Genomic DNA, 21800 nt, shown 5'->3' on the forward strand with positions numbered 1-21800 from the left:
GGGGACAGTCGTGGGGACGTTGGGGACCATGATGATGATGATGATGATGCAGCTTAGTGCGAACGTCTTCCTTGGCTGCACCGTACTGATGTGGAAGAAAAATGCTGACTTGAACTCATTAAATAGAATCATCCTGGATTGACTTTAGACACAATAAAAATAAATCTAGTCTGTTTTCCTTCACGTCCGCTTCATCAGTTACATGCTGCTGCAACTTAACGTGTAGCGTGGGTTCAGTAGAACATGTAGGAGCCTCTGTGGACACGTCCCACCAGCGTGAAAGGACAACCTGAACCATACCAGAACGTTCTGCAGGTGATGATGAAGAGCAGCGATGCAGCTGCTCTGGCTGGATAACAGCGTTTATAACAGACCGAGACATTAAACACATTAAACACATGCTGCTGTGAAGGTATTTATTACATCATAACTGATGGATTGTATAGACTGTTCATATCATGAAATTAAAATTTGGAAAGAAAAATATTTCAGCACAATACAGCAAACCTGAACTTCCATCTGATTCTTTTTATTTCTCCATCTTCATAAATAAAACACCGTCTTTGTAAATCCACACAATTAAGGTTTTAGTCTATGTAAAGATGATTTAAAACTCCATCCTCTCTGACGCTCCCTCGCGCTGGAATGTCACACACGTGGCAAAGATTCAAGTCTTTTTCGCGAACTTTCTGCCTTTAAAAGAACAGAAAAGAAAAAATCCCTACTTCCTTGTTTCCGTTCGTCGGCCTCTGATTGGGCCCCATGGCGCCGTTCCTGCGAGCTGATTGCTCGTTGTGTCCGTCAATCAAACTGCTTCACTTCTGATTGGCTACGCCCGTTTTCTTCGTTATGCAGTCTGCGTGGTATTGACATCGGGATGTTAGATCCCGGGTTACGGAGTATCGTGAGATTTGGGGAGAAGCTGATGGACTGTTGGAGTCAGCGCGGCAGCAGGGGATAAAGTAACGGCGTCCCGGCAGAACCAGGCTGTTTTAAACGCTGAAAAAGAAGAAAACATGTCCTTCTGTCGTCTTCTCTGTCTCGCGGCTTTTGCCTGCATCCTGAGCTCCGCGTCGGCCGAACAGCGGAGGCTCTCTCCAGGTAAGGCCGCCCCGCGGGGTCCTGGGATCGGCCAGGCGGACCACCATGACCCGACGGAGGTCTGCTGCTCCGGGTCTCCGATCCAGCTGCCGCTAGTTACGCTGTAATGACGCTCCTCAGAGTTTAGAGGCTTAAATGAGACAGAAAGGAGGTTTTAGCAGCGAGTTACTAAATACTGATTGTTTTTTTAATCATTTTGGAGCGACTCAGATCTTCAGCTCCAACTTTTAACAGAGCCGGAGGCTAAGCAGGAACCCGGGTCTCAGAGCTCCATTCCCCCCAACACACATCCAGACTTTCAGACACCAGTCTGAGCAGATCCAGATCCATTTAGACCAGACTGGATCATTACGGAAAACTGAAGATGTTGTTCCTGATCTGCTCCACAGACGTTTGGAGACATCAGAGATCCACGATCAGGTCCTGTGTCTGGTTCTAAACACAATCAGCTGATGATCAGCTGATTAAAGTCATTTTAAATTCTTTTCCACTTGCTAATGTGACTGTAGTCTAGTTTTTTTTAACACACCTCTGCCCTGCCTAGCTGCTTCCATTTAGACCTCCGACCAGACAGGGTGGAGGCAGAAGGTGGAGGTAGATGGTCTTTTTAAGGCAGAGTGGAAGTAGAAGGTGGAGGTAGATGGTCTTTGTCAGGCAGGGTGGAGGTAGATGGTCTTTTTCAGGCAGGGTGGAAGTAGAAGGTGGAGGTAGATGGTCTTTGTCAGGCAGGGTGGAGGTAGAAGGTGGAGGTAGATGGTCTTTTTCAGGCAGGGTGGAAGTAGAAGGTGGAGGTAGATGGTCTTTGTCAGGCAGGGTGGAGGTAGAAGGTGGAGGTAGATGGTCTTTGTCAGGCAGGGTGGAAGTAGAAGGTGGAGGTAGATGGTCTTTGTCAGGCAGGGTGGAAGTAGAAGGTGGAGGTAGATGGTCTTTGTCAGGCAGGGTGGAGGTAGAAGGTGGAGGTAGATGGTCTTTGTCAGGCAGGGTGGAGGTAGAAGGTGGAGGTAGATGGTCTTTGTCAGGCAGGGTGGAAGTAGAAGGTGGAGGTAGATGGTCTTTTTCAGACAGGGTGGAGGTACAAGGTGGAGGTAGATGGTCTTTGTCAGGCAGGGTGGAGGTAAATGTTCTTTTTCAGGCAGGGTGGAGGTAGATGGTCTTTGTCAGGCAGGGTGGAGGTAGATGGTCTTTGTCAGGCAGGGTGGAGGTAGAAGGTGGAGGTAGATGGTCTTTGTCAGGCAGGGTGGCGGTAGAAGGTGGAGGTAGATGGTCTTTGTCAGGCAGGGTGGAGGTAGAAGGTGGAGGTAGATGGTCTTTGTCAGGCAGGGTGGAGGTAGATGGTCTTTGTCAGGCAGGGTGGAGGTAGATGGTGGAGGTGGATGGTCTTTTTCAGACAGGGTGGAGGTAGAAGGTGGAGGTAGATGGTCTTTGTCAGGCAGGGTGGCGGTAGAAGGTGGAGGTAGATGGTCTTTGTCAGGCAGGGTGGAGGTAGATGGTCTTTTTCAGTCAGGGAGGAAGTAGAAGGTGGAGGTAGATGGTCTTTTTCAGGCAGGGTGGAGGTAGAAGGTGGAGGTAGATGGTCTTTGTCAGGCAGGGTGGAGGTAGAAGGTGGAGGTAGATGGTCTTTTTCAGGCAGGGTGGAGGTAGATGGTCTTTGTCAGGCAGGGTGGAGGTAGATGGTTTTTGTCAGGCAGGGTGGAGGTAAATGGTCTTTTTCAGGCAGGGTGGAGGTAGATGGTCTTTGTCAGGCAGGGTGGAGGTAGAAGGTGGAGGTAAATGGTCTTTGTCAGGCAGGGTGGAGGTAAATGGTGGAGGTAGATGGTCTTTGTCAGGCAGGGTGGAGGTAGATGGTCTTTGTCAGGCAGGGTGGAGGTAGATGGTCTTTTTCAGTCAGGGAGGAAGTAGAAGGTGGAGGTAGATGGTCTTGGAGGTAGATGGTCTTCGTCAGGCAGGGTGGAGGTAGAAGGTGGAGGTAGATGGTCTTTGTCAGTCAGGGTGGAGGTAGATGGTGGAGGTAGATGGTCTCTGGTTTCTCTGCAGACCGGTGTGAACTAGGTTCATGTTTACTGCTGAGATTTGGTTTGTTTTGTTTGTTTGGAAGGCGACGATGAGGAGGAGGAGGAGGAAGGAACCTTCTGGAACAGGGTGGTCCCTGTCCAGACCAGGCCTGGGTCCTCCTGGTCTTGGTCACACTGATCTTCTTCCTCTTCCTCCTCCTCCTCCTTCTCCTCCTCCTTCTCCTTCTTCTTCTCCTCTTCCTCCTCGTCCTCCTTTTCCCCTTCCTCCTCTTCCTTCTCCTCCTCCTTCTCCTCTTCCTCCTCCTCTTCCTCCTCGTCCTCCTTCTTCCTCTTCCTCCTCCTTCTCCTCCTCCTTCTCCGTCTTCTTCTCCTCTTCCTCCTCGTCCTCCTTTTCCCCTTCCTCCTCTTCCTTCTCCTTCTTCTTCTCCTCTTCCTCCTCGTCCTCCTTTTCCCCTTCCTCCTCCTCCTTCTCCTCTTCCTCCTCCTCTTCCTCCTCGTCCTCCTTCTTCCTCTTCCTCCTCCTTCTCCTCCTCCTTCTCCGTCTTCTTCTCCTCTTCCTCCTCGTCCTCCTTTTCCCCTTCCTCCTCTTCCTTCTTCTTCTTCTCCTCTTCCTCCTCGTCCTCCTTCTCCCCTTCCTCCTCTTCCTTCTCCTCCTCCTTCTCCTCTTCCTCCTCCTCTTCCTCCTCGTCCTCCTTCTTCCTCTTCCTCCTCCTTCTCCTCCTCCTTCTCCTTCTTCTTCTCCTCTTCCTCCTCGTCCTCCTTCTCCCCTTCCTCCTTTTCCTTCTCCTCCTCCTTCTCCTCTTCCTCCTCGTCCTCCTTCTCCCCTTCTTCCTCTTCCTCCTCCTCCTCCTTCTCCTCCTCCTTCTCCTTCTCCTTCTTCTTCTCCTCTTCCTCCTCCTCCTCACCTCGTTAACCTCCCTGAAGGCTCCTCCCTCCAGGCAGAAGGAGGAGGAAGAGGAGGTAAAATGCTGATCAGGTGGAGGTAAACTCTGAACATCAGGGATGTAACATTCTAGGTTTCCATGGTAACATCATTATTTCTGTTTGTATTTACGTTTTACACCATCTGGAACTGGGTGGTGCTCGGGAGTCTCCTGATGGGCGGTGCATGCATCCTCCATGTTGCTCCATGAAACACGTACGTGTTCCTCCATGAGGAGACCTGGCAGGACCTGGTCCAGAAATCCTGAAGCGGTTTAACCTGACCTAAATGAGACGGCGTGACCTTCCTCAGGAAGGACCAGCGTCTTCCTCCATCAGCTGTTCATTTATCAACATGGAACTACACGTTTAGGATCAGCTGGAGACCGAGTCCTCAAACAGGAGGAGGGATATCCAGTGACCAGCTGATAGAGCCCGGACCTCATTTCCTGCTGATTCATCACTGATCGCCTGCTTGGTGTGTCCACAGACAATCTGCTGGTGGTCACCGCGGCAACAGAGGAGACAGACGGCTTCCACCGTTTTATGAGGACGGCCAGAGAGTTCAACTACACTGTCAAGGTAAGACGTCCAGGAGCACACCTGGATCCCAGTCCCAGGACGAGGAAGAGGAGGATGAGGACGGTGGTGATGATGGTGATGAAGATGATGGTGGTGGTGATGAAGATGATGGTGGTGGTGATGATGATGATGATGGTGTGTCCAGGTCCTGGGTCTGGGTGAGGACTGGAAGGTTGATGATGATGATGATGATGATGATGATGATGGTGTGTCCAGGTCCTGGGTCTGGGTGAGGACTGGAAGGGTGATGATGATGATGATGATGGTGTGTCCAGGTCCTGGGTCTGGGTGAGGACTGGAAGGTTGATGATGATGATGATGATGATGATGATGATGGTGTGTCCAGGTCCTGGGTCTGGGTGAGGACTGGAAGGGTGATGATGATGATGATGATGGTGTGTCCAGGTCCTGGGTCTGGGTGAGGACTGGAAGGGTGATGATGATGATGATGATGGTGTGTCCAGGTCCTGGGTCTGGGTGAGGACTGGAAGGTTGATGATGATGATGATGATGGTGTGTCCAGGTCCTGGGTCTGGGTGAGGACTGGAAGGGTGATGATGATGATGATGATGGTGTGTCCAGGTCCTGGGTCTGGGTGAGGACTGGAAGGGGGGTGACGTGGCTCGGACGGTGGGTGGAGGCCAGAAGGTGAGGTGGTTGAAGAAGGAGCTGCTCAAACACTCGGACAACAAGGACCTGGTCATCATGTTCGTGGACAGGTAAACACCACCTGTCATGTGACCCTATCGTCTTCATCACCTGTCCTGTTTCCTTCCACTGTCTCCTCCTTTGTCCTCTCCCGTCTGTCCTCATTGTTTCCCTGGTTCAGGGAGAAACCTGACTCGCCTGTCCTACCTCCCCACCCTGAGGACAAAGGTGTGCTTTCAGAGCGGCTGAACGCGTCGGGCAGGTAAACATGAACCCGATCTCCTGGCTGATAAAGCCTGAGAGACCAGACCCAGGGTTCGTCCCTTCTGTTGTCATGGTGATGTGTGACAATCCAAACAAAGCCGTGGTTCCTCCAGCTTCACAGCCTTGGGAGGGTGTAGGTGTGACCTTTGCCCTGTAGCTCCGCCCACACCTTCACATAGAAGCTTCGTTCTAACTTCGGACGTGTCAGAAAAGATGAAGGTTAAAGGCCAGTTCCTGCTGGTTCGTGTGCACGGCGTTCCGGCCGCGCCGTGGCCTCCGCCGCGCCGTGGCCCCTGCCGCGCCGTGGCGTCCGCCGCGCCGTGGCCCCTGCCGCGCCGTGGCCCCTGCCGCGCCGTGGCGTCCGCCGCGGTGCGTGTCAGAGGCGTCTTGTCTCAGCTCTCCGTTACACATACATGCCGAGTCCAGAACGTGTCGAGCTCAGCAGGTCAGAAAAGACCAGACAGGAAGTCAGACGGGGGTAAAAGCTTCCAGTAGCTTCCTGAAGAAAAGCCCCCGAGCAGATCGGCCCGTGGGACCAGCAAACATGACGTCATTACCCGGTCAGGGGTTGATTCATCATGGACGACGAGACGTTTACACCTGACACGCAGGAAACCGGCGTGCAGCCGGAGCGCGGCGCACACGCTCCCGGTTCCGGTTGGCCGTCGGTCTCTGAGAGGACTTTGTTAGATCCTCCGGTTTCAGTTTTAAGTTGAGCTAAACTTCAGAAAAGGCCCTCGGACGGCAGCGTGGTGGTGATCTTTTTACACAGCATGTCGAAGAGGAAGACGTGAGGATAAATTTTATAAAGAACATTTATACAACACAAAACCCCAAAAGGAAAAACCATGTCTCGGTTTGGAAAACCTTCCTGGTATTCCAGGTCCAGGTCCAGAAGGACTGAACCAGTGTGGCCTCGTCACACTGAGGGTTCACGTCCGGGTAAATACGAGAGGTTGGCCTTAGACATGTAGGTCCACCTTCGGCTGCTGGAGGGAACCATGTAGAATGAACCGGTCCCAGATCAGAATCAGAACGGTGCTGGTTCAGATCCCAGGCTGGTCTGATCCCAGCGGTGGACGGCAGGTTAAATCTGTTAGCTCATCATAGGTGTTTAAAATCTGGCCTCTTACAGAGGACTGCAGGCTGAGGATGGGGACCCCTGAGGATGGGGACCTCTGAGGATGGGGACCCCTGAGGATGGGGTCCTCTGAGTGAGGATGGGGTCCTCTGAGAATGGGGTCCTCTGAGAATGGGGTCCTCTGAGGATGGGGTCCTCTGAGAATGGGGTCCTCTGAGGATGGGGACCCCTGAGGATGGGGTCCTCTGAGAATGGGGTCCTCTGAGAATGGGGACCCCTGAGGATGGGGTCCTCTGAGAATGGGGACCCCTGAGAATGGGGTCTGTTTCAGAGCGTCTGGAAAACCTGCTAACTGGTGGACTCTAATTTAAGTCCAGAGTGATTCAGAAAAAGAACTTGTTTCCCGCCCAGTGTCTCTGCATGTCTCCTCTTACGTGACAGCGAGGCTGTTTGTTTCGTGCACCGTGACCCCTCCGAGCGCAGAGCGGGCCCTCCCCTCGAGTCAGGAGGTGAGGAGGGTTCTTAATCTGCCGTGGAAACTACAGTCAGACATCAGAGCAGGAAGACCTGCAGCTGGGTGTTCAGTAGACCGTCTGCTGCTCGCGGTTCAAGAGCCTTTTCGTTTTCTAGTTTTTAAGGGGTAACTGTATTAGAGGGCGAATCAGATGAACCCTGAGTCTTTGGGACTGAGTGTCTCTGTGGGAAAGAGGAGTTGTTTCCATGGTTACAGGGTAACTACACCAGAATGAGCAGGGCCTTTCTGAGCGTGCTCAGTGCGTCCTCTCTCTGTCTGCAGCTACGACGTGATCTTCGCCTCGGGTCCTGAGGAGCTGCTCTTCAAGTTTTTCCGTACAGGTCACAGTGTGGTCTTCTCGGCCGAGGGCTTCTGCTGGCCCGACCAGCGGCTGGCCTCCAAATACCCCGTGGTGCATTCTGGGAAACGCTACCTGAACTCCGGAGGTGAGAGACGGGACGTTATGGGTCGCCTGCCCATCAGCTGAGACACTGACTCTGTGTGTGTTCAGGGTTCATCGGCTTCGCTTCGGACCTCAGTGCCATCGTCCAGCAGTGGAAGTACAAGGACAACGACGACGACCAGCTGTTCTACACCAAAATCTACCTGGACAAGACTCAGAGGGTAAAACCCAACTCACATATTTGTCCCTTTAGACCCAAAACTCAGACTGAAAGGTGGAGCAGAACAGGTGTGCTGGCCAGGGTCCATTTGTCCCAGACAGCTAACACGGTGGGTCCAGATGTGGCCCAGATGTGCATTCTTGTTCGGTCCACATGTGTCCTTGGCTTGCAGCGTTTACTAAATATGAGTGTTGCTGCCAAAACACCGCAGGTGGCCCCCAAGAAAACTACCATAAGGAAGTCTTCCTGTATCTGGACCACATGTGGCCCACAGGAGACTTTCTGTAATCCACGTCCAGGCCAACAGCTGACATCTGGACCACATGTGGCCCACAGGAGACTTTCTGTAAGCCACGTCCAGGCCAACAGCTGACATCTGGACCACATGTGGCCCACAGGAGACTTTCTGTAAGCCACGTCCAGGCCAACAGCTGACATCTGGACCACATGTGGCCCACAGGAAACTTTCTGTAAGCCACGTCCAGGCCAACAGCTGACATCTGGACCACATGTGGCCCACACAACACTTGCCGGTGCTGTAACGGAGCCATTAGTCCCAAACGTAGCCCAGATCTGGCCCACATATGTGTGCTGTTTGGGGTTTTATTCACCTGTGTTAAGCAGCAGACCGGAGACCAGATCCAGAGTAGGTCATGAAGATTGTTCACCAGTCTGAGTGTGAATCGAGTCCCCGTTTCTGTTTTGGACCCAAAAATACTCTAAAACCATGAAATGTGAAAGTAAGATAGACGTACAAGCAGATTCCAAGATTCTTCTGAGAGCGTCCGTCCGTGCCATGTCCGTCCACCAGAGTGGACGGCAGCGGCTCGGGTGGTCGAGCGGGGCGACCACTGCTCGTCCAGTAAACACCTGCTGTTGTGTCCATGAGCAACACACTTCACCCTCCGTACCTGCAGGGTTGCAGGTGTGACTGTCTGGTAGCTAAACGATGAAAAGAGCTATATACATCTATTATTATCGACATTATTTTTCATAGTCTGCATTAACAGAACTGGTAGAAAGTTCCAGATGTTTCCTAAGACGTCACATGACCTAATTCTAATCTTAGACCTGGTCTGACAGACCACCAGCAACCGGCAGCCAATCACAGCTCTCCGTGCAGACAGCTGATGACCTGAGGTCAATTCTCATACTATCTGTTTGTCTCCTCAGACCAAGTTCAACATGACCCTGGACCATGGCTCCCTGATCTTCCAAAACCTGAACGGAGCCATCGGTGAGACACGCCCACCCACACTGGTCACGCTGTGTTGATCAATAACAGATCAGATCAGGATATCAGATCATATTGATCCAGGATCCTGTGTGGATGGATGCTGCTGGATCACGGACCGTCCAGAGCTTCAGTCTCCAGCTCTTTCTCCTCTCAGAGGACAAACTGACCAACATTAACGTGTCCTTGTGTCCTACAGACGAGGTCGTCCTGAAGTTTGAGAAGGCGAAGGTCAGAGTGAGGAACGTCGCCTACGACACACTTCCTGTCATCATCCACGGCAACGGACCTACCAAGGTAACCGGCCAATCACAGGCCTCCACCCAGACATCCCAGATTTAGACGTGTTTCTTTCTGCTGTGAAGTTGGTCTTTTTAACGCGGGAGTCTGTGGGGTTTGCTCTGTTTTGGAGCCCCTGGTGGACGAGGGGGGAACTGCAGTCTTTTGGACTTTTTTGGAGGTTGCTGCTTGCTTCAGACTGATGCTTGTTTCAAACCAGCAAGCGTTCAGACCTGCAGCTGGACTCCGACATGAAGCTGGAACCGGTCCGACTCTACCTCAGACAACTGAACCAGCAGCCTGTCGCTCTGTCTGTCGTGTTTCAAGTTTGAGACTCCCAGTCCAGACGTATGCCCTGCAGCTCCACTGGTCTGATCAGTTTATTGATAATATTTCAGTCCAGAGCCGTGAATAAAAGTAAATAAAAAACATGTCAGGTTTGTTCTCCATCGGTTTCAGACCGATCATGGGTCCGGTCCTGTTTCTGGGTTAAAATCAGTAATAAATATTCCTCATCTGAGGGACCGTCCTCGTGTCTCCTGTCTCTGCAGCTGCAGCTCAACTACCTCGGAAACTACGTCCCCACGGCGTGGACGTACGAGAACGGCTGCGGGACCTGCGACGACGACCTGCTCTTCTTCAACAACGTCCAGGTACGTTCACCTGGTGGTGGTGGTGAGGATGATGATGATGATGATGTGGTGGTGAGGATGATGATGATGATGCTGATGATGATGATGATGATGATGGAGACGGTGATGATGGTGATGATGTGGTGGTGGTGAGGATGATGATGATGATGTGGAGGTGAGGATGATGATGATGATGTGTTGGTGAGGATGAGGATGATGATGTGGTGGTGAGGATGATGATGATGATGATGATGATGATGATGATGGAGACGGTGATGATGGTGATGATGTGGTGGTGGTGAGGATGATGATGATGATGTGGAGGTGAGGATGATGATGATGGTGATGGTGATGATGATGTGTTGTGAGGATGAGGATGATGTTGATGGTGATGATGTGTTGGTGAGGATGAGGATGATGATGTGGTGGTGAGGATGATGATGATGTGGTGGTGAGGATGAGGATGATGATGATGGTGATGATGATGTGTTGGTGAGGATGAGGATGATGATGATGTTGATGGTGATGATGATGTGTTGGTGAGGATGAGGATGATGATGATGTTGATGGTGATGATGATGTGTTAGGGAGGATGAGGATGATGATGTGTTGGTGAGGATGAGGATGATGATGTGGTGGTGAGGATGACGATGATAATGATGGTGATGGTGATGATGATCTGTTGGTGAGGATGAGGATGATGATGTGGTGGTGAGGATGATGATGATGTGGTGGTGAGGATGAGGATGATGATGATGGTGATGGTGATGATGATGTGTTGGTGAGGATGAGGATGATGTTGATGGTGATGATGATGTGTTGGTGAGGATGAGGATGATGATGATGTTGATGGTGATGATGATGTGTTGGTGAGGATGAGGATGATGATGATGTTGATGGTGATGATGATGTGTTGGTGAGGATGAGGATGATGATGTGTTGGTGAGGATGAGGATGATGATGTGGTGGTGAGAATGAGGATGATGATGTGGTGGTGAGGATGAGGATGATGATGATGGTGATGATAATGTGTTGGTGAGGATGAGGATGATGATGTGTTGGTGAGGATGAGGATGATGATGTGGTGGTGAGGATGAGGATGATAGTGATGATGATGTGTTGGTGAGGATGATGATGATGTTGATGGTGATGATGATGTGGTGGTGAGGATGAGGATGATGATGATGATGATGATGATGTGGTGGTGAGGATGATGATGATGTTGATGGTGATGATGATGTGTTGGTGAGGATGAGGATGATGATGTGGTGGTGAGAATGAGGATGATGATGTGGTGGTGAGGATGATGATGATGGTGATGATAATGTGTTGGTGAGGATGAGGATGATGATGTGTTGGTGAGGATGAGGATGATGATGTGGTGGTGAGGATGAGGATGATGATGATGATGATGTGGTGGTGAGGATGATGATGATGTTGATGGTGATGATGATGTGGTGGTGAGGATGAGGATGATGATGATGATGTGGTGATGGTGATGATGATGTGTTGGTGAGGATGAGGATGGTGATGATGATGTGTTGGTGAGGATGAGGATGATGATGATGGAGTTGGGGTTACAGGTGTGTTCAGGATGTCTGAACTCTGTGTGTTCAGGACGAGGACATGCCGCTGGTGTACGTCGCCGTTTTCATCGAACATGCGACTCCCTTCATGGAGGAGTTCCTGGACCGACTGACGACGCTGAACTACCCCATGGCCAGGATCCGCCTCTTCATCCACAACAACGTACGACTTCCACCTCCTCTTCCTCGTTGTCCAGACCCCGTTCTGAGGCTGTTTCACAAAACTGAGAAAAAGGGTTGAGCTACGATTCATCAGTCATCCTGGCAGAACACATCAGTTACCATGGAGATTTATTCTCTTCCACATCAGTTACCATGGACATTTATTCTCTTCCACATCAGTTAGCATGGAGATTTATTCTCTTCCACATCAGTTACCATGGAGATTTATTCTCTTCCACATCAGTTACCATGGAGACTTATTCGTCCCAACATCAGTTACCATGGAGATTTATTCTCTTCCACATCAGTTACCATGGACATTTATTCTCTTCCACATCAGTTACCATGGAGATTTATTCTCTTCCACATCAGTTACCATGGAGATTTATTCGTCCCAACATCAGTTACCATGGAGATTTATTCTCTTCCACATCAGTTACCATGGACATTTATTCTCTTCTACATCAGTTACCATGGAGATTTATTCGTCCCAACATCAGTTACCATGGACATTTATTCTCTTCTACATCAGTTACCATGGAGATTTATACTCTTCTACATCAGTTACCATGGAGATTTATTCTTCTCCACATCAGTTACCATGGAGTTTTATTCTCTTCCACATCAGTTACCATGGACATTTATTCTCTTCTACATCAGTTACCATGGAGATTTATACTCTTCTACATCAGTTACCATGGAGATTTATTCTCTTCCACATCAGTTACCATGGACATTTATTCTCTTCCACATCAGTTACCATGGAGATTTATTCTCTTCCACATCAGTTACCATGGTGATTTTATTTTCTTCCACATCAGTTACCATGGAGATTCATTCTTTTCCTCATCAGTTACCATGGAGATTTATTCTCTTCCACATCAGTTACCATAGAGATTTATTCTCTTCCACATCAGTTATCATGGAGATTTATTCTCTTCCACATCAGTTACCATGGAGATTTATTCTGCTTCACATCAGTTACCATGGAGATTTATTCTACTCTACATCAGTTACCATGGAGATTTATTCTGCTCCACATCAGTTACCATAGAGATTTATTCTCTTCCACATCAGTTACCATGGAGATTTATTCTCTTCCACATCAGTTACCATGGAGATTTATTCTGCTCCACATCAGTTACCATGGAGATTTATTCTGCTTCACATCATTTACCATGGAGATTTATTCTGCTCCACATCAGTTACCATGGAGATTTATTCTGCTCCACATCAGTTACCATGGAGATTTATTCTGCTCCACATCAGTTACCATGGAGATTTATTCTGCTCCACATCAGATACCATGGAGATTTATTCTGCTCCACATCAGTTACCATGGAGATTTATTCTTTTCCACATCAGTTACCATGGAGATTTATTCTCTTCCACATCATTTACCATGGAGGTTTATTCTCTTCCACATCAGTTACCATGGAGATTTATTCTCTTCCACATCAGTTACCATGGAGATTTATTCTGCTCCACATCAGTTACCATGGAGATTTATTCTGCTTCACATCATTTACCATGGAGATTTATTCTGCTCCACATCAGTTACCATGGAGATTTATTCTGCTCCACATCAGTTACCATGGAGATTTATTCTGCTCCACATCAGTTACCATGGAGATTTATTCTGCTCCACATCAGATACCATGGAGATTTATTCTGCTCCACATCAGTTACCATGGAGATTTATTCTGCTCCACATCAGATACCATGGAGATTTATTCTGCTCCACATCAGTTACCATGGAGATTTATTCTGCTCCACATCAGATACCATGGAGATTTATTCTGCTCCACATCAGATACCATGGAGATTTATTCTGCTCCACATCAGATACCATGGACCATAGTAGGTTTCTAAGTTAGGAGCAGCAACTTTTCCACGTCGGCATCAGTTAATCTGTGATCCACTTCATGGCCTGTGGAAGAATGAGCGTTCGCTCAGGAGGATTACTGACTCCTGGATGGACTTAGTCAGTCCTACTCAGACTGGTTTGGTGCTGCTGAAACCAGTTAAACCAGGATGCTCTGACCAGGCTGGTCCAGTTCAGCTATCTTCTCTTATCCTGGATAACTTTATTCTACATTTATAAAACAGAATTCTGGTTTGTTCCGGTTTGTTCTGACGTGTTTGCTTTGTTCTGGTGTTCCTCCGTTCCAGGTGGTGTACCATGAGCGTCACATCCAGCGGTTCTGGGTGCGTCACAAGTCTCTGTTCCCCAACACCGTGCTGGTCGGACCTGAGGAGAACCTGCAGGAGGACAAGGCCAGGACCATGGCAGTGTGAGTGTAGAACCAGCAGAACCTTCACATGATGATGTTCTGCCTCAGCTTCACGTAGAACAAACCAGAACCTCTGTGAAGGTCTGTTTTGGTTTAACCTCGTGGCGAGGGAGAAACTCATGAGTTGAATGTTTGCGTTGACAGCGAGGCCTGTAAGAAGGATCCGGACTGCGACTACTACTTCAGCATCGACTCCGACGTGGCCCTGACCAACCCCGACACTTTGAGGATACTGATAGAGGAAAACAAGTAAGTGAACGGCACCACGTAACTCCCCCTGAACCTCCCCCATCACACCAGCAGCTACGCTGTATCTGTTGCCATGGTAACGTCCACCTGTCTCTCAGGTCAGTCATAGCTCCCATGCTGTCCAAACACGGGAAGCTGTGGAGCAACTTCTGGGGCGCTCTGAGTCCTGAAGGATACTACTCCAGATCTGAGGATTACATCGAGATCGTGCAGGGAAAGAGGGTGTAAGTAGCACACACACATTTAGATGTCCAGGAGAACAGAAGCAGGAACCATGGAAACCCCGTACCATGGTGGATTAAAATCATGTGTTTACATTTCACTGTAAACCAGCGCATCGCGTACAGATGGACGGATGGACAGACAGAATCACTACAATTAATACGATTATCAAGTAAACTTATATAAAAGTAGCAATAAATAACCATTAAATGCATCACCAAGATCAATGCAGAATAGATGTCCAGGACATTTCCAGCTGTCATGCTCCTCTGGAGCAGTCTGGAGCAGTCTGGAGGAGTCTGGAGCTGCTCCTCCCTGTACTGGCTGCACTATCCAGCCCGGTGGACGAGGGACTGAAGAGTTCTTCAGTCTCTCTGTGGAGCCCCCCAGAAAGAGGAGTCTGGAGCTGCTCCTCCGCTCTCTGGAGATCATTTCCTTGCTGCTACAGCCTGTAATGGCTTTCAGATCATTCCGGACTTCCCGCATGTTGTTGTCTCAGCTGTATCTCCAGCTGTGGCTGAGTTGACGGGCGTCCGTCTCCCATGTGTCCCCCAGGGGACGAATATTAACACCTTCCAGTGGGGTCCTTAACCACTGTAAGCTGCTGTGGGTAACAGCTAAACGAATGTAACGTAAGCTTCTGCTGCATTCCTCATTAGCCTCCTTCAGGAAACATTTCACCTCCTTCTGCTCCTCCTGCATCCTCCCACAGTTTCTGCTCCCAAACACCCTCTTCTTCTTTTCACCTCACTAGTAATCCATGGTTTGTTGTTGGCAAAGCACCTCACTGTTCTAACAGGCACCACCTGGTCCAGGCAAAAGTTCAAATAGTCAAACACCTTCGAGGTCCTCACCATGCAGATCCACCAATACACTCCAGTCCTTGGTGGCAAACCGTCTCAGAGTGCATCCTCTGCTTCAGGACACCACCTCCTGACCTGCCTGGCTGTTGCAGTTGCAGGGCAGTGCTGCTGCACCTTTTAGCACACCGCCATCATGGTGACAAAAAAACCCAACAGCCAATCAGAGGGCTCTGACGGTGACACACCAACACGGGTCCAGGTGTTGAGCAGCGGGGTGTGTGGTCTCCAACGCTGACTCTGATAACCTTTCTGTGTTCAGTGGTCTGTGGAACGTGCCGTACCTCACTCAGGTGTACCTGATCAAAGGCAGCCTACTGCGGTCCAAGCTGTCCCAGGTGAGCCTGTACGTGGGCGGAGGGATGGACCCGGACATGGTGTTCTGCAGGAGCATCCGAGACCAGGTAAGACCTGCTGCACACCTGCTACACGTCTCTTCAGCTTGTTACATAAACCGCCCTGGCTGGCAGTTCTGCAGCTTGTTCTCGACACATCGGAGAAGAACTTTATTCTCGTGTGGCGTCTGAAAACACCCTGTGATTGGTCAGAAACTGGGGCGGGGTTTAAGCATGAAGCAGATAAATGTCATTTTATCACGAACAAGGCTTCTTGTAAAATCCAAAATAACCAGGCTGAAAGTTTGCCTTCTCTATTCTTGCTGAGTATGTAACTAACTTTACACACCTGGTACACACCTGTCAGACACCTGGTACACACCTGTCAGACACCTGGTACACACCTGTCAAACATCTGTCCAACACCTGGTACACACCTGTCAAACATCTGTCCAACACCTGGTACACACCTGTCAGACACCTGGTACACACCTGTCAAACATCTGTCCAACACCTGGTACACACCTGTCAAACATCTGTCCAACACCTGGTACACACCTGTCAGACACCTGTCAGACACCTGGTACACACCTGTCAAACATCTGTCCAACACCTGGTACACACCTGTCAAACATCTGTCCAACACCTGGTACACACCTGTCAGACACCTGGTACACACCTGTCAGACACCTGGTACACACCTGTCAAACATCTGTCAAACACCTGGTACACACCTGTCAAACATCTGTCCAACACCTGGTACACACCTGTCAGACACCTGGTACACACCTGTCAAACATCTGTCAAACACCTGGTACACACCTGTCAGACATCTGTCAACCACCTGTCAAACACCTGACAACCACCTGGTAAACACCTGTCCAACACCTGGTACACACCTGTCAAACACCTGGTACACACCTGTCAGACATCTGTCAACCACCTGTCAAACACCTGACAACCACCTGGTAAACACCTGTCAAACACCTGGTACACACCTGTCAAACACCTGGTAAACACCTGTCAAACACCTGGTAAACACCTGACAATCACCCGCCGACATGTGGATGTGGATGGTGTGTGTGTAACAGCTGTGTGTCCACAGGGCGTGTTCATGTTCGTGTCGAACCGTGATGAGTTTGGGCGCCTGGTGGCGTCGTCCAGCTTCAACACGTCCAGACTGCATCCAGACATGTGGCAGATCTTCGACAACCCTGTGGTCAGTACAGCACAGCAACACCAGCACAGACAGGTCGTCACTGGGTTAACTGGGAGGTACCTGGATGGTAACTGGGTGGTAATGGGGAGGTATCTGGGTTAAACTGGGTTGTAACTGGGAGGTAACTGGGAGGTACCTGGGTGGTAACTGGGAGGTAACTGGGTGGTAACTATGTGGTATCTGGATAGTAACTGGGTTAAACTGGGAGGTACCTGGTTGGTAACTGGGTGGTAATGGGGAGGTATCTGGGTTAAACTGGGTTGTAACTGAGAGGTAACTGGGAGGTACCTGGGTGGTAACTGGGAGGTAACTGGGTGGTAACTATGTGGTATCTGGATGGTAACTGGGTTAATTTGGGAGGTACCTGGTTGGTAACTGGGTGGTAATGGGGAGGTATCTGGGTTAATCTGGGTTGTAACTGGGAGGTAACTGGGAGGTACCTGGGTGGTAACTGGGTGGTAACTATGTGGTATCTGGATGGTAACTGGGTTAAACTGGGAGGTACCTGGTTGGTAACTGGGAGGTAACTGGGTTAAACTGGGTGGTAACTGGTTGGTAACTGGGTGGTAACAGGTTGGTAACCGGGTGGTAACTGGTTGGCAACTGGTTGGTAACTGGGTGGTAACAGGTTGGTAACCGGGTGGTAACTGGTTGGTAACTGGGTTAAACTGGGTGGTATCTGGGTGGCAACAGGTTGGTAACCGGCTTGTAACTGGCTGGTAACTGGGTTACACTGGGTGGTATCTGGGTGGTAACAGGTTGGTAACCGGTTGGTAACTGGGTGGTAACTGGGAGGTATCTGGGTGGTAACTGGTTGGTAACTGGGTTACACTGGGTGGTATCTGGGTGGTAACAGGTTGGTAACCGGTTGGTAACTGGGTGGTAACTGGGAGGTATCTGGGTGGTAACTGGTTGGTAACTGGGTGGTAACTGTTGGTAACTGGGAGGTAACTGAGTTAAAGTGGGTGGTAACTGGTTGGTAACCGGTTGGTAACTGGGTTAAACTGGGTGGTAACTGGGAGGTATCTGGGAGGTATCTGGTTGGTAACTGGTTGGTAACTGGCTGGTAACTGGGTGGAATGTCAGACTAAGTGTTTTTGTGCAGGACTGGAAGGAGAAGTACGTCCACAAGAACTATTCCAGGATCTTCGAGGAAGACCAGATTGTGGAGCAGGTAATCCAACTTGAAACAACCCAAAACCTCTTAAACAAGAACGTTGTTGGTGTAAACGTGAACCTCAGGACATCTGTTCCAACATGGACTGTGTGTCTTTTCAGCCCTGTCCAGACGTCTACTGGTTCCCAGCTTTCTCTGACAAGATGTGTGATCACCTGGTGGAGACCATGGAGGACCATGGGCAGTGGTCTGGAGGATCCCACAAGGTCTACCTTGTACAGACTTGTGATTCACAAAGAAGAGGCCTGAGATTAAAATTTTGTCTTCTTTGTGCAACAGGACGAGCGTCTCACTGGTGGTTATGAGAATGTCCCAACGGTGGACATCCACATGAACCAGATTGGCTTCGAGAAGGAGTGGCTTAAATTCCTGAGAGAGTACATCGTCCCCGTCACAGAGAAGCTCTACCCCGGATACTACCCCAAGGTACAGTCCAGACCCAAACCAAAGGTACATTCCAGACCCTGACTCAAAGGTTTAGTCCAGACCCTGGAATAAAGGTACAGTCCAGATCCTGGATATTATCCCAAGGTACAATCCAGACCATGAACCAAAGGTACAGTCCAGACCCTGGATACTATCCCAAGGTACAGTCCAGACCATGAACCAAAGGTACAGTCCAGACCCTGGATACTATCCCAAGGTACAATCCATACCCAGGACCAAAGGCAGAGTCCAGACCTTTGAGACTACCCAAAGGTACAGTCCAGACCCTGGACTAAAGGCACAGTTCAGACCCTTGGGATTACCCCAAGGCACAGTCCAGACCTTTGATACTACCTCAAGTTACAGTCCATGCCCAGGACCAAAGGCACAGTCCAGACCTTTGAGACTACCCCAAGGTACAGTCCAGACCATGAACCAAAGGTACAGTCCAGACCCTGGATACTATCCCAAGGTACAATCCATACCCAGGACCAAAGGCAGAGTCCAGACCTTTGAGACTACCCAAAGGTACAGTCCAGACCCTGGACTAAAGGCACAGTTCAGACCCTTGGGATTACCCCAAGGCACAGTCCAGACCTTTGATACTACCTCAAGTTACAGTCCATGCCCAGGACCAAAGGCACAGTCCAGACCTTTGAGACTACCCCAAGGTACAGTCCAGACCATGGACCAAAGCTACAGTCCAGACCCTGGATACTATCCCAAGGTACAGTCCAGACCCTGACTCAAAGGTACAGTCCAGACCCTGGATACTACCCCAAGGTACAGTCCAGACCTTGGATCAAAGGTACAGTCTAGACCTTGACCTAAAGGTACAGTCCAGACCAAGAGCCAAAGGCACAGTCCAGACAATTGAGACTACTCCAAGGTACAGTCCAGACCCTGGACCAAAGGTACACTCCAGACCCTGGACCAAACATATAGTCCATACCGTGACTCTGAGGTACAAGGCATACCCAAACAGTATTGTAGAGTTTAGACCCTGATCTCTGATGTTCAGACCAGATCCTGATCCAAGGGTCAGCACTATGACGTTTTTGTTCTGCCTCGTAGTCTAGTCTTCATTGTCCTCCAGAGTCCAGAATCCATGTTTTTCAGGTTACAGGTGTTTATCACATGTTTATGTAACCTGCACAGGTCCACCCTTGTCCTACCCGGTCTACAGCTGCGTTGTGTGACTAACCAGGACACCAACGCTGTAGTTCGGTCTAACAGATGCCGTTTTTATTCTGGCATAGATGTCAAAAAGAAGTTCAGCAGCATGAACGACCTCCACGGCGGACCTCAACACCTGCCATGACAGGGAAACCCCGTTAGATAAATCTGCCGGCTCGTTAACACACACATGCTGCTAAGGTCACACATCAATCTCTGCAAAACGCCGTCGTAAACGGGTCGGAAATGATGTCATACATTAGATAACCAACTCCATGACACCTGGTCTAATATAAAAACTGCTGGGGAGGGAGTTAGCCAGAGCTCTGAGCAGCTTACCTCCTCCACGACAGCCGAAAGCGGACTTACGGGGGAAGGACATCACAGCCCACTAGAATTCATCATTAAAACAACGGAAAACGAAGAAGAAGAAACAGTAAGATTAAAAAAGGAATCGACCTGAAATGAAGCTACTTGGTGAAATGCCTGACGTGTGTTTTCTACATGTTCCAGTTAGAGCGTGATGCTGGCTGCGGACTCGTGGACTCAGAAACCTGCTGAGTCCTCTGGTTCCGTGTTCTGGCTGGTCACCAACCACTTCTCTCGTGCACCCGCAGGCTCAGGCCATCATGAACTTTGTGGTGCGCTACCGTCCTGACGAGCAGCCGGCTCTGCGGCCGCACCATGACTCCTCCACCTTCACCATCAACATCGCCCTGAACAGGAAGGGCATCGACTACGAGGTACCACGTCCACTCAGCTGGTCCTCTCGCTCAGTGGGAGGTTCCCGTCATCCGTAACACCTGACACACCTTAACAGACTGTGTGTGTGTGTGCAGGGTGGAGGCTGCAGGTTCCTGCGCTACGACTGTAAGGTGGAGTCCCCCAGGAAGGGCTGGTCCTTCATGCACCCCGGCCGCCTGACGCACTACCATGAGGGTCTGCCCACCACCAGAGGGACCAGATACATCATGGTGTCCTTCGTCGATCCATAGACGCTTCAAACGCCTGCATGTGTGTGTGTGGTCACAGACAGGACCTGATGACCTTGAATGCATCATCTTTTAACGGGTTTCATAGCAGTATGTTGTGTGAGAGGGGACCCTGAACGCATCATCTTTGAAACTTCAGAGGAGCGTCAAAAAAACACGTCAGATTTTCGTGCTTTTGAACGCATCGTGTCCTCTTTTCATTTGTCACCGAGCTGCCTTAACACTCCCTGAATCTATGCAAGGAAAACACACTCCATGTTCATGTGTGTATTTTCGTTTCCGGTTGCCATGGTAACCTCACGGTGGACCACTCTGGTTTAATTTTTGAGCAAATTTCCGCACACATAAGATACATCAGCCACCTCACAAACACTGGCCCTCCTTTGAGGTTTGGGGTTACCATGGCAACCTGCTTCTCCACCGATCAGAGGGCTCGTCTGTGAGTGTGTGAGGATGTGTGTGTGTGGGGCGGTGAATGTGAAATGATGGTTTTCAGTGTGTAAACTTGACTTTTCATAGGAATAAACTACTTTTAGATCTCCTAAACAGTCCCAGGGAAACACTAAAGGCCTTCTTATATTTTATTCTTCTTGGTTTAGTTTTTTTTTATTCACTTCTTCTATGTTTTCCTCTCATCGCTGACGGCCGAGCGTGAACGTTGTCTCCTGCAGGCTTTGAAAATATTGTGACTGAGTTGGCGGAGCAACGTTTCCACCTGGCGGCTGCAGTTTTCTGTTCATACGAAGACTCTGTATAAATGGCATTAAATTATTTGTTAGACTAAATAAAGTTTTAATAAAAGTGTGTGCTGTGTGAGGGAACTCTTGTTGGTTTTGTTTTATTTTTATTGAATGTTTGATTCTGGGTGATGTGTTGAAATTCTGAGGATGAGAATAAATACAGTAAATAAAAATTCTCAGGATAGACGGAGGATGTTGCAGGGCGTTAGTTCGTTTTTAGAGGCTACTACCGACACGTTTAGCTGGGTTGTTCATCCCACAGAAGCATCGTCCTTACCGGCTGTACCTGGTTGGAAAGGTGACAAATCAGGCTTTCCGGCCATGTGTAACACAACACCAGCTGGGCTTAGTACAGGGGAGAAATAAACCACCAAAACGAGGGTGAAAAGTTATTGTGGTTGTTGTTCAGGTGACATTACCGGTGTTGTACCGCTAGGTGGCGGCAGAAACTTACAACGTCACCAACGACGT

At 49.6% G+C, this 21800-nt stretch overlaps 1 protein-coding gene and 2 long non-coding RNA genes across 8 annotated transcripts; 2 read left to right on the plus strand and 1 right to left on the minus strand.

Annotated features, from left to right (window-relative positions):
• Window positions 1–194: 194 nt before the first annotated feature.
• Window positions 195–8066, minus strand: LOC121640595. The gene is made up of 3 exons (XR_006010531.1): window positions 7953–8066; window positions 5342–5346; window positions 195–205 (listed from the first exon to the last, which is right to left on the minus strand). It is a non-coding gene; the product is annotated as an uncharacterized LOC121640595 (long non-coding RNA).
• plod3 (procollagen-lysine, 2-oxoglutarate 5-dioxygenase 3) lies at window positions 807–21390 on the plus strand. Of its 2 annotated transcripts, XM_041986173.1 has the most exons (19): window positions 818–1101; window positions 4525–4616; window positions 5199–5335; window positions 7406–7569; window positions 7635–7747; window positions 8920–8983; window positions 9180–9277; window positions 9811–9912; window positions 11509–11640; window positions 13812–13933; window positions 14078–14182; window positions 14281–14406; window positions 15527–15668; window positions 16705–16818; window positions 17924–17992; window positions 18097–18201; window positions 18275–18421; window positions 20215–20340; window positions 20437–21390. In XM_041986173.1, the coding sequence occupies exons 1-19, from the start codon at window positions 1017–1019 to the stop codon at window positions 20590–20592; spliced, it is 2199 nt and encodes a 732-aa protein (XP_041842107.1). In that variant the 5' UTR covers window positions 818–1016; the 3' UTR covers window positions 20593–21390. The 2 variants fall into 2 exon arrangements, with proteins under 2 accessions (XP_041842108.1, XP_041842107.1); XM_041986174.1 differs by lacking the exons at window positions 20215–20340; window positions 20437–21390 and adding an exon at window positions 19311–19965 and having other exon boundaries at window positions 807–1101; window positions 18275–18445.
• LOC121640553 lies at window positions 1694–3287 on the plus strand. Of its 5 annotated transcripts, XR_006010480.1 has the most exons (6): window positions 1694–1976; window positions 2274–2428; window positions 2500–2535; window positions 2620–2738; window positions 2826–2867; window positions 2910–2972. It is a non-coding gene; the product is annotated as an uncharacterized LOC121640553 (long non-coding RNA). The 5 variants fall into 5 exon arrangements; XR_006010478.1 differs by lacking the exons at window positions 2826–2867; window positions 2910–2972 and adding an exon at window positions 3055–3287; XR_006010477.1 differs by lacking the exon at window positions 2910–2972 and having other exon boundaries at window positions 2855–2894.
• Window positions 21391–21800: the final 410 nt, after the last annotated feature.

Source organism: Melanotaenia boesemani, chromosome 5, assembly GCF_017639745.1.
Source record: "Melanotaenia boesemani isolate fMelBoe1 chromosome 5, fMelBoe1.pri, whole genome shotgun sequence".
NCBI classification, from domain to species: Eukaryota; Metazoa; Chordata; class Actinopteri; order Atheriniformes; family Melanotaeniidae; genus Melanotaenia; species Melanotaenia boesemani.

Bases quoted from the DNA above. Each gene is read 5' to 3' on its own strand.
- plod3 (XM_041986173.1), top strand. From the start codon at position 1,017: ATGTCCTTCTGTCGTCTTCTCTGTCTCGCGGCTTTTGCCTGCATCCTG. The intron at 17,993-18,096 runs GTAATCCAACTT...GTGTCTTTTCAG, and splicing joins AAGACCAGATTGTGGAGCAG to CCCTGTCCAGACGTCTACTG. The intron at 20,341-20,436 runs GTACCACGTCCA...GTGTGTGTGCAG, and splicing joins GGAAGGGCATCGACTACGAG to GGTGGAGGCTGCAGGTTCCT.